This window comes from Herpailurus yagouaroundi, unplaced genomic scaffold, assembly GCF_014898765.1.
Source record: "Herpailurus yagouaroundi ecotype Mexico unplaced genomic scaffold, PumYag 184, whole genome shotgun sequence".
Taxonomy (NCBI): Eukaryota; Metazoa; Chordata; class Mammalia; order Carnivora; family Felidae; genus Herpailurus; species Herpailurus yagouaroundi.
In genome coordinates, this window is record NW_024412415.1 from 36,209,759 (window position 1) to 36,222,163 (window position 12,405).

Sequence of the window (12,405 nt, forward strand, 5' to 3'; positions counted from 1 at the left end):
AGGAATAGGGCTGGGAAAATTGTGTAGAATTGATAAGTGACTGAATTGTAGAATTTCTTGTGACTCATAGAAATTGGAAGCAATTACATTTCTACCGGGAGAAGGAAATGGCTAATTATGCTACTGCACATAGGACAGGATTGACGTCTTGAATGTGGTAAAGCTGTATGTCATGATGCATAAATGGATTAAGTATACTTGTGAGGCATATCAAAAAGCAAGCATCTGAAATTATGTCAGTTATTTCCCTGATTAATCTGTAAGTTCAAGTAACGTTAATCAAAATCTAGACAGGGCTTTTCATAGAAAAATCTAACAGACAGTGTCTAAAGTTTACACAGAAGAGCAAAAGCAAAGAAATAATAATAGGCAAGGTGATTTTGATAATGACCAATGTTGGGGAACATATCCTATGATGTATCAGGAGATACTGGCACAAAGATAGATAACTAAACCAAAGGAACGGGATAGAGTTCCCCAAATACACTCGAGCATAGAGTGGCTTGTGATACATGGGCAAAGTTAACATTACGAATCTGGGGAGGAAACACGAACAATCAGTTAATGGTAATGAAACAATTGTTTACCCACAGAGAAAAAAATCCAAATTGAATTCCTCCTTGTCACCGCACATGCCCACGCAACAATTCTGGGTGAATTAGGGAAATAAACGTGAAGAGAAATTTTTGTAACTTTTAAAAGAGAATATGCGGAAATATGTCTATTAGCATAGGGAATCATTTCTTCGATGAGAAACACAAATCCCAAACCGCAAAGTAAAATGTTATAATGCCTATTATATTAAAAATAAAATCTATTTGCCAGTCAACACTAGGCAAACTGGTAAGAAAGGCCTCAGGCGTGGAGAACATATTTGCAACACCTACCATGAACAAAAAGGATCAGACCCATTATATGCAAAGAATGTCCTTGAATCATTTGTTTTAAGTTAACCAAATTAGCAATTGGTCAAAAGATGGGAAAAGCAATTCACAGAAAAGGAAACTCGAATGGCCAGTAGGCGTATGATGACAACACGTTCGACCTCATTTGGGGATAAGGTCACATCCGCCAGATCAGCAAAAAGATGAGGCACAAAGGGAATTCGTCTGTACCGCTGACAAAAATGTCGGTTGCTGCACCTACTTGGGAGAGCCATCAGATGGGATCCAGTAAGTTTGCATCTACCTTGTGACCCAGCAGGACCCAGATAAGGGGATGTGTAACAGTTGTTGAAAGGAGCAGTGTTTGCGGCCTTAAAAAATGGAAAACAACTGTCAGTGGAAAATGGGTCCATAAGTTGCGGCACGTAACGATGAAAATGAACTCCCGCAGAGCATTCATTAAACATGAGCGAATCACACAAAGTCAACGTACAGCACGTTGCCAAGGAATATATACAATCTGTATCTTTTTTTTTTTTTTTTGAAGTTTAAATGCCACATAGTGATTGGGGCACAATCATTCACAGCTCGTGTATGAAGAAAGGATTGGGGATAATAAATACCAAATGTGGGGTTTGATGACCTCGGGGGCAGGTGAGAAGAAAGGGGAGGTGGCCGCGGAGTGAACTCTGGGAACTGTGTCTCTGCTGGGGAGCAGGGAGGACACCGTCCATTCTGTTACCATGTTTAAAAGAAAAAGATAGGGGCGCCTGGGTGGCTCAGTCGGTTGGGCGTCCGACTTCGGCTCAGGCCATGATCTCGCGGTCCATGAGTTCGAGCCCCGCGTCGGGCTCTGTGCTGACAGCTCAGAGCCTGGAGCCCGCTTTGGATTCTGTGTCTCCGTCTCTCTGACCTTCCCCCATTCATGCTCTGTCTCTCTCTGTCTCAAAAATGAATAAACGTTAAAAAAAATTTTTTTTTTTTAAAAAAGGAAAGATAAACATAAGCTCCTCGCCCACCCTGCACCTCCCATGGGTACTAAAGCAGGACCAGGATGGAAAGCCAAGTCCACTGTCCTTTCTCTTCCCATGGGTCCGGGCTGGCTCTATGCTCAGAGAGTCTTCTCTGTTCTCTTCTGCTGCAGATGAAAACTGCAAGGACAGGTACTACAACTGCAACGTGGTGGTCCAGGCGCGACTGTGTGTCTACAACTACTACAAGACGGCCTGCTGTGCCTCCTGCACGCGTGTGGCCAACAGGCACCCGGGCTTCCTGGGGAGCAGATAACACGCCCGCCCCGCGGCAGTCGGGCGGTCGGGGAGTCTGTCGGCGGTGGGACTGGCTGGCCGCTGCTCCGCCAGAGGCTTCCAGGCCGCCAGCCAGCGTAGTCACCACCCCACCTTCGGCAAAGCGGACACGTCGTGCCCAGGAGCCAAGCCACGGTTGTCCTTTAGCATCACCATAAACTGATGATCCCTCCTTGGGAAACCTGGCACCTGGTAAGGTGCCATCTGAAAACCACGCAGTGGGGGGCGGGGTGCATGTGGCTCTCAGCCAACTCCCGTGCCAGCACTTTCTAAGTCACTGGAGGGGCGCTGCCTCGTCCATGGTGCTACTGCCCTTTTCAATATCGGGGCCCCTTGGAGAGTCAGAAGAGGCAGCTCCCACCCCGGAGCCCCACCAAGCCTTGCTGAGACGCCTGCTTCCCACTCTTACCTCAGCCTGGCTGTGCCTATTTTTATTCTCAAAGACATTAGGCTTTTTCCTGCCTTATGACACAAATATCTCATGTCAATATAGTGCTTTATTGTTTCACAGGTGTATTCACAGGTACTAGATCATTAGCGGCCCACGAAGCCCCAGAATGGAAGCCAGGGAATGAACCATCATCCCCATTTTACTGACAAGGAAACTGAGGCTCAATTTGTGTAACTGACCTGCCAGGTACATTCACCCATTCGGTGGCAGAGTTGAGTCCGACCCCTGTCATCTGACCATAAAAGTCACCCCAAGGCCTGCCCAGAAGCCTTAGGTCTACAGGACATGGCTTCATTTCAGACCAAGTGACTGAGAAATTTCCCCGCTCAGCAAACAAAACCCAGTTTCTGAATTCTTTCCTCTGGCCAAAGGTCAAGACTGTATCCGCTGCACTCTGTTGTTTCCAAAGTCTGTTTCTGTTTGTCCCTTACCTGACAAAGTCACAGATCCTCATTACAGGACCCTGCGCAGGTTTTTGTTAAACCCCGTCCTGAACGGAATTGTCCACGAGACAAGAAAGTCAATGGGGTAGCAAGGTGATGCCTGAAATTCCGAGTGCATTCCCCCGTGATATGTGCCCTCCCCCCCGCCCGCAGGGAGCTGCACACCGGGGTCCCTTTGGCCACGGAGCCCTTGTTTCCTATCTCTGGGCTCTGGGCTTTCCTTCCTTTCGCAGTCACTGCTGGGATGTTCACCACACATCACCCAGTGGAGAGTCTAACCAATGTATCTCAGCATAAAACCTGTGTTTATATTAGAAAGAGTCTCCCTTTGGTTTTTCCAGTTTGATTTCTGGGTTTCTGTTTTGACTTCCCATCCCTCCCTCCCACTGTGACTCACAACCTGTACGCACCATCCCAGACTTGAGCACTAAGATCTGCATTCATACAGCAGCCAGGAAGAGTCTCCTTCAGTGGGCTCCTTCAGTGACGGCCGCAGTGGCAGGATCCTCCCCGATGCCCTTCACCTGACTCTGCAGTTCTAGACGCCTCGGGCTGCAAGGGGGATGCAGTGCATAGGGAAAGGTAAACCACCTGAGAAGCCAATTAAAAAGAATATATATATATATATATATATATATATATATATATATGGTTGACCCTTGAACAGTTAGGGGGCTTAGGCTGCCAACCACCCTCTGTGCAGTCAAAAATCCTTGTGTAGCCTTTGATTCCCCAAAAACTCAACTACTAACAGCCTGTCATTGACTGGAAGCCTTACCCATGACGCAATCAACGCATATTTTTACGTGTATTATGTATTATATACTATATTCTTACAATAAGGTAAGCTAGAGAAAAGAAAATGTCATTTAGAAGAATCACAAGAGCAGCACCTCTGTGGCTCAGTGGGTTAAGATTCCAACTTCAGCTCAGGTTGTGATCTCACAGCTCATGGGTTCAAGCCCCACATCGGGCTCTGTGCTGACAGCTCAGAGCCTGCAGCCTGCTTTGGGTTCTGTGTCTCCCTCTCTCTCTGCCCCTCCCCTACTCGTTCTCCCTCTCTCTCTCTCTCTCTTTCTCTATCTCTCTCTCTCTCAAAATTAAACCCTAAAAAATGTTTAAAGAAAGAAAAGAAAAATCACAAGAAAGAAAAAATACATTTACAATACTGTATGGTATTTATCAGAGAGAAAAATCTCTGTATAAGCGGACCCATGCAATTCAAACCCATGTTGTTCAAGGGTTTTATATTCTTTCACCAATTAAGAAAAACTTCAGGCTTAAACAAACCGTAATCTTACAGAAAATCTGTCTTATTTAGTACCGTGGTCCTGGGCTTATTTCCCTTTCAAAGCAAACCTGGATTCTCAGTAACTGAGTTTCTCCCATGAGCCCTTTAACCCAAAAATCTGCTAATTTGACGGTCACTTAAAGCTTTTGGAAACCGTATGGCCAGCCCACTCTGACACACTGTGTTCAGTTGTCACTACCCCTGGGCTTTCAGAAATTCTGTGTGATCTTTCGTTGGGTCTTATTCTCTTCTTGGGGAGCCCAGCCGCCATTTTGCAAAAGCACACCCATCTGTCCTCATCTCCACACAGTGTAACTCGTGCAATGAGCTGATGGGCAGAGACCCCGGTTCCCATGCCCGCCAAGCACAGCAGGACCAGAGAAGCCAAGCATTCGGGTGGTTTCTGTCCAGAGCCCTCTCTCTCCCTGTCACCACCTACTTTTGCATATTGTCACAAGAGAACTGTTGCCTTCATGCAGCTGCTCTCAGACCTTGCGGAACAAGCCCCCGATTGGAAGGGTCCCTTGGAGGAAGCTTTCTTTACATGCTGGAGGGTGGAGGGCAAGATCAGTGGGTCAAAGAGCAGAAAGGCTGATTTCACTCAAATTGAGGGGAAACCTTGGAGCCATCCAGGCTGCCCCGCAGAGGTCTGGACCACCCTACATGGGCGATGTTCCGTCCTAACGGGGATTTCTTCATCAAGCAAGTCACCACCCCAGGGTGGTCCAACTCTAGATTCTCATGACTGGCTGCGTCAATGCTGGCTTTGTCTCTTTGACATGTCTTTGGTGTCCTGGGGCCCCCAAACGTTACACAACAGCTGTGCTAGGGACCGTGATCTTCCTGTGAGAATGGCCATCCTGCCTCTGGCGGAATTGAGTAGGTGCACAGGGGTCAGTCCTTTGTCTTCAGGGAGAAAACGTACCTAAACTAAGCGTCTTTTTTCTTTTCCAGCAAATAGTTGAGCTGTTCTTGGAATTCATTTATCTCTGGAAAGGTTATAAGTTACTAGAACAGGGGGTTTAGCGGCTTATTTGTCTTTGAAATCCAGTTTTCGCTCATTTCCGGGTTTATTGTATCAACACCTGAATGCCTTTGTCCTTGGCACAACACGTATGATAAGGTCCCTCAGTGTTTCCAGCGATAAAGTTCCTGGAGGGGGTCAGAGGAAAGCTCACCTTTTGATGACTCTCCCCACAGATAGGTCTCTTTCTCCCTTTCCTGGCACCCCCTTATTTCACCCTCCTTCTCCCATTATCTGCCGGCTCCTTCTCCACCCACTCATGTTCCCTCAACCGGGGACGTGCAGAATTGAAAGTTCCATTTTAATTCTGCTTTTCTTCTTCCTGTGTACTGAATCGCCTCATTCCCTGCCCTGACTTTTAAAATTAGACGAATCGAAGATGTTCTATGTTTTTCTCACAAAAGCCAACAATCTCCAAACAGAAGGAGTTTGCTATGTTACTTCACTCATTAGAAAAGGAAAGTGTTTTCCTTGCAGTCCAGGCAAAGGACATTCAATGCACTCCAGTCTCCCACCTTCACGCTCAGATTCCCCCACCCCAGAATAGCATGAGAGACACTAAAGAAAGCTTGTCAACCTGGCCACTAGGTGGAGACAGGAGTCAGCTGAGCACTTTACAGGTGCGTCTGGGCCACTGCCCTCACGCTAGTAAGGAAACCAAGAGAAGTGAGGCTTGTCCCCACCCTCGAGGAGCGACACTGCTGGCAGGAGCTCTCAGAACTGTCCCCATCTGTCCCTTTTCCCCTTGCCTCTCTGCTCAGGGCTCTTGGAATGTTGTGACTGCTTCATTTCCGTGAGTACATGTCATCTGCTTATCCTCAAAGTCTTTAGCATTTGACACTTGCCTTTGAAAAGAATGGCCTTGGGGCACCTGGGTGGTTCAGTTGGTTAAGCGTCCAACTTCTGCTTAGGTCATGATCTAGCGGTTGGTGGGTTCGAGCCCCGCATCGGGCTCTGTGCTGACAGCTCAGAACCTGGAGCCTGCTTCTGATTCTATGTCTCCCTCTCTCTCTGCCTCTCCCCTGCTCACACTCTGTCCTCTCTTTCAATGTTTAAATAAACATTAAAAAAAAACTTTTTTAAAGAATGGCCTTACCAAGGAGGTGAACAATGGGTGGGGAGATACTAAGTTTATTCTCATCGAGTTGTGTGACAGAGAGAGAAATCCGGATAGGACTAGTACCTTTCTAAACCAGTGGCTCTCCCCCTTTTTTTTTTTTTTTTTAATACAGCCATTTTAGAATTTGAATATTGGTTTTCTAGTGTAGAAGGTATAAATATAAGCGATAAAAAGATAGATGTCTTTCCTTAAAACAGATTGAATAATCAAACCTGAAGGAACCTGTATCAGTCTGGCAGGTGGAGGCCAACATCTGACCCTTACCATATCTTTAAATGGCTTTGATGGGAAGTTGGACACCTTACTGATGAAATTGGTAGATGACATGAAATTGGTGACAGTGACAGGCTCGGGATCCAAAGAGATCTGGGAGACTAGAACAAAACCCGGATCTTAGGAATTCACGAGGAAGCAGCATAAGTCTACCTTGGGATTAAAAACAAAACAAAACAAAACAAAACTAGACTGGGGTACCTGGGTGGCTCAGTCAGCTCTTGATTTCGGCTCAGGTTCCGGTCTCTTGGTTCCTGAGTTAGATCCCCATGTTAGGCTCAGATTTTCTCTCTCTCTCCCTCTCTCTCTACCTCTTTTTCTCCCTCTTTCTGAAAATAAATGAGTAAACTTTAAAAAACCCAAAACTATACAAATACAAGGTGGAGGAGACGTGAGAATTCCAGTTGACTAAGCTCAGTGAGTCAAGAAAGGGGTGGAGGCTCCCCTCCAGCACCCCACCCCCCACCCCCCCACACACACAAACCCGAAATGAGACACTCAGGCTACATGAGGAGAAAACATTGGTGACCGTCTGCCACATTGCGTTGTGATTGCTGCAACCACACTTGGAGAGTATTGGTAGTGTGTAACATTCAGATGAGCACGCCCAATCCTGAGGAGGGGTGCACACAGTTAGGAACGGTGGAGAGGACGTCATGAGAACGTGTAGCCTGGAGAAGAGACATGGGGCCGTGTTATAAGGACAGTGACCCTAAGACCAGGAAGTAAAAGCAGACTTGAGCTCCTGGAGAAGAACCAGCCCTCCCTGAAGGTAGAGGGCTCTCCCGTTACTGGGAGGTCTCAGCGGAGGTTGAATGGCCATTTGTCAGGGATGCTGGAGAGGGCATTCAGGCGCTCAGCTCGGGCAATATGATGTCTAAGGTCCCTTCGGAGTCTAGGCTTTGGTGATTCTGTCGGTAGAGCAGCTTTGAGTGATTCACCTGGTCTGGGATGGCAAGTACATGCACGTGGACTTCCCATTTCTGGGTCCCCCATTTTGAACCACGGCACGTGGACTTCCCATTTCTGGGTCCCCCATTTTGAACCACGGCACATGGACTTCCCATTTCTGGGTCCCCCATTTTGAACCCAGTGGTGCATCCTCACCTGAGCTGAATGTGGCCTCATATCTCAGAACCACTAGCAACTTGGCCAAAGCTGCCCTGTCAAGTCCTGCTTTGTAAACGAGTAACCGAACATCCCGATGGCTAGTTCTCTGCCCAGGGAGGGTCACACACCTTGTTGGGGAAGTATCTTGACTAGACTAGGACCCTCCAAATACCTGCTCTCTTTCTCAACTCGCCTCGCTTTACTGCACCTTTACTGGAGCAAAGTAATTCTCTCCACCCCAAACCATCCCACACTCCTGGTTCTGTTCAGTGGGTAACAGTTGGAGAATTGACGTGGCCACGAGAGGGTGGGAACTCGCAGCCAACTTTCTCAGCATCTCCCAGAGGGTGAGCCCCTTGCCTCAGTGAGAGGAAAGCCATTCTGTTACATAAGCGAACTTCCACGTCCTTGACCCCTGGTTCAGTTTGACAGAAGGATATACTTTGTTATAACTTATTATTTTGTTCTTTGTAAATACAAGATGTTTATAGGAAATGTGTATTCTGAACTGTATGGGCAGAATGAGTCACTACACCAAAATAGTTCTATTATTTAGAATATGTTAATTTTAAAGGGACCTAATAGGTATTTATTTACATATGCAATCCACATTTGTGTAAAATCATTTGATCCTACTAACCCAGCTTCCTGCAAAGTTGCTACATGATGCCTTATTCTAAGTTCATAGTTACCATGTAGTATCCTGACTAGCCAAATTCTTTGGGTTTTAAGATCGAATACAAATTACTCTGCTTTTTGACTCGTTCAGGGAGGGACTTTTACCCCTGGCATTGTACCTGACACAAGCCTGTCTGCATCGCCACCTTTCCATCTTAAATATTATGTTTGCTCATATAATCTGCCCTCTCCTCGTCCCAACTGGAGAAGGAATCAGGAGGGTTTTCTTTGTCCCTTCTCTTCGTCTTGCCTCCTTCGTAGGCTCGCCAACACTGACTTGCGTGGGAGGCTTGGTCAGAGCAGTGGGTGAGGCAGGGTCCGCTGGCAGGGGCTGGGAGGGGCTTAAAGAGGTGTGGCTCCTTCACAGCTCTGACCACACCTCCAGGGTGGCCGCTGGGACTGCTGGGGTAGGGACACTGGGCTGTCCCGCCACCTGCTCAGCCAGGAGCAAGGAACCTACCTACTAAATATAAATACTCCACTGTCACCATGTCGGCCTTACAAGTGTTAAATTATTGTTTAAGGAGGTGAGGGGGAGAGGGTGAATTATGTGAGCAAATGCAGTCTGTTTTCGGCAAAAATGACAACTATTTTTGTGTATGACTAATTTATTTTTATTATTGTAAAGATGCAATAAACTGGTTAAAAGATGAGCTTTGTGAACACATTTGTGCTTTCTCGGGCCTGATTCCATGTCTGCTCACGTTGCTTCAAGCAGCCCCTTTTTAAAAAGAACCAAGCCCTGGAGCGGCCGGTTGGCTTGTCTTAATGGCTCTGAACGCTCTGCACAGGGCGGGGCCGCTTCACCACAGGGAACACCTTGGCTACAAAGCACCTTAGCTTCACCCTGGTCCTCAACCTCGGCTGTATGCTAGAATCGCCTGAGGAGCTTCAGATAAAATATTCAGGCACGTGCACCCCCCAGGATTGCACATTTGCGGGTATTTCTTTAAACCTCCCCCCAGGAGACAGGAAAGACTGGAGCCCACTGGGCAGATTCCATCTGGCTCGTCTCTCAACCGAATAAGCCCTCCTCCAGCTCCCCTTGGGCTGACTTCACCTTGGTCTTGGGTTTAGCCAAGTGTTTGACAAAATCTTTCAGGTTCTCTTGGTGCATAGGAAAGTGAAGTATGACTTAGGTCAGAATGCCTGGTGAGAGCCGTCCCGGACTAGAGAGAGTCTCTGGAGGAGTCTGTCCTTGACTCTGTCCTGCACAGTATTGCATCAGTAACTCTCAGAAACTTATTATGTTGCCTGAAATGTGCTTCCCACACCTCCCACCCACCTTTTCAGCCTGGAACATCTCCACGTATATCCTCTCTTCTTTTTGATCATGGTAAAATTCACTTAACATAAAACCCACTATGTTAACCGTTCTGAAGTGTACAATTCACCGATTTTTTATACAGTCACAGTGTGGCACAGCCATCACTGGAACATTCTCGTTAACCCCCAAATTCCATTTTTTTCTTCAACACCAAAACCAGAAGTCTACCATGGGCCAGACACTGAGCTGAGGGTTTTTATCAAGTCTTCATAGCAAACCTAGGAAGTTGTAATGTCATCCCCTTCTGGAAACAAGAGCGTTGACACTCAGAGGGGTTCAGTCTCCAGCTACCCCTCAGTGGCTCTAGGGTTCTACAGTCAGCTCCCTGTCGAGGCGGGCTCTGCCTCTTCCAGCTCCATTTCAGCGGGGCCTGGCATGTTCTATGGTCCCAGCATATATTAGTTCCACTCTCTTTTCCCACGTCAACTCCAACCTATGGACCTAACTGCACAAGATGGTGGGCTTAGCTGTTGACGAAAAAGTGTAGGATCCCCAGGCTCAATATGACCGACGGGATAATAGGCTACATTTGAAGACGCACAAATGAAACCAAGAGAGAGGCAACAATTCCGCTCTGTTCAAGGGGGTCAGACCCAAGCTGGAAACCTCGGTCTCTAACTTTAGGCACCACACGCCATACAAGCTCATTGACCACCAGTCAAGAGCCCAGATGATGATGACCAGGATAGCAGTGGGAGGGATCTGGGAGGGAAAATGTCTTCCGCCCTCTCCAGACGTCCCAAGGGCAGTTAGGAGCAGAAAAGAAACTGGATACTTCCAGCAGGTCAGCAAAGAGAAGGCACAGCGAGTCAGGCGTGATTCCATAATAGGGAGGCTTAACGATCGGAAAAGGTTTTTCAACAGACAGTGAGACCCTCAAAAAAGAGCAACCAGGAACATTTGAGCGTAGGGAAAATTCAAATATGGAGTGTATTTAAGATGATGCAGTTGAATCCATGGAAAACTTCTTGGGTGTGATGTTAGTGTTTGGTCAAGCAGGAGTAGGTGCCTGCGGCTGTATCTAGGGATCGAGGTCACAATGTCTGCAATTCACTGTCAGGTAGGTCAGAACACGTGTGTGTGCGCGCGCACATGGGTGGAGAGCGAGTGAGCACGTGCAAATCAAGCAAAATGCACTTTGGTGAGTAGCAGTGAAGGGTATGAGGTATTCGTCATAGTATGCTTCTCTGAGGTTTGAAATTTTCTAAAAGAGACGGGTGCAGGTAAAGAACCTCATCAGCACCGAGGCTGGGAGACACCCCCATTTGCTGAGCACCTGCAGTGTGCCACGCGTCCCCTAGGTCCTTCACACCCCATAACTTAATCTCCATGGCAACGCTGCTGAGCAAGCGCTTCATTTTGTGGCCACCTTATGGATAAATAAATTGGGATTCAAAGAGAATAAGTAACCCGACCAAAGACAGGATTCTTGGGTGGCCAGGGGCGGTCTCGGGTTTTCTGTAGACCTCATTGTGTAATGAGATCAGCTGGAACTTTTGTTTGTTTAAGTGATGCTGGGACCCCCACTCCCAGATATTCCAGTTGACTGGGGTGAGAACCAGGCATCGGTGGGTTTAAGGCATTCGCAAGAAATTCTAGCTCGGGCCGAGAACCCCCAAGAATAGCGCATCTCCCTCTTTAACGTGTGTTTGCATCACCTGGGCTCTTGTTAAATTTAGGATTCTGAGCCGGCGAAGGCTGGGTGGGACCTGAGATTCTGTATTTCTAACAAGTTCCTGGGGAAAGCTCTTGATTAGAAAATGAGGCAATCGGGGCGCCTGGGTGGCGCAGTCGGTTGAGCGTCCGACTTCAGCCAGGTCACGATCTCACGGTGTGTGAGATCGAGCCCCGCGTCAGGCTCTGGGCTGATGGCTCAGAGCCTGGAGCCTGTTTCCGATTCTGTGTCTCCCTCTCTCTCTGCCCCTCCCCCGTTCATGCTCTGTCTCTCTCTGTCCCACAAATAAATAAACGTTGAAAAAAAATTTTTTTTAAAAAAAGAAAATGAGGCAATCAACACTTTAAGAAAGTTGCAGATTTTCTTGTTTTTATTGACAAGCTGAGCACATGACTCCTGACACTCTTTATAAAAGTCTTCTATAAAATTCAGTTTCTTGGACTTAATCTACCAGTTTACCCCTTCAATCAAGGACACGTAAGGGCTCTGAAACTCTTTTAAGCCTTCGTGCTCATGTGTCATACATGACTCAGTTTTTTCAACCAGACAACCTGTGTATCATTTGGGCATTCTTTGGCCACATGTAAAAGAAAACCTGACTATACTGACTTGGGGAATTGTTTTTGTTTTATAACAAGAAGTTATAAAAAGTTTCAGAGCTTCTTTGCAGTTCTCTTGGCCTCTTGCTCATGGTTACAAGACAGCTTCTCCTGCTCCAGCAATCACATCCACCTTCAGCGGAGGAAGGAGGAAGGACAGGTGCAATTTCATTGGCCTCCATCTACCAAGAAAGCTAACACTTTCCCAGAAACCCTTCCCATA

At 47.2% G+C, this 12,405-nt stretch overlaps 1 protein-coding gene across 1 annotated transcript in view; it reads left to right on the forward strand.

Moving 5' to 3' along the window:
• The window catches only part of LOC121041939 (thrombospondin type-1 domain-containing protein 4), a 196,145-nt gene extending 192,742 nt beyond the window's left edge, over positions 1 to 3,403 (forward strand). Inside the window, exon 12 of the mRNA XM_040493136.1 lies at positions 2,029 to 3,403. Coding sequence (XP_040349070.1) covers positions 2,029 to 2,171 — 143 coding nt within the window. The 3' untranslated portion in view covers positions 2,172 to 3,403. The remainder of the gene's footprint in view (positions 1 to 2,028) is intronic.
• Positions 3,404 to 12,405: the final 9,002 nt, after the last annotated feature.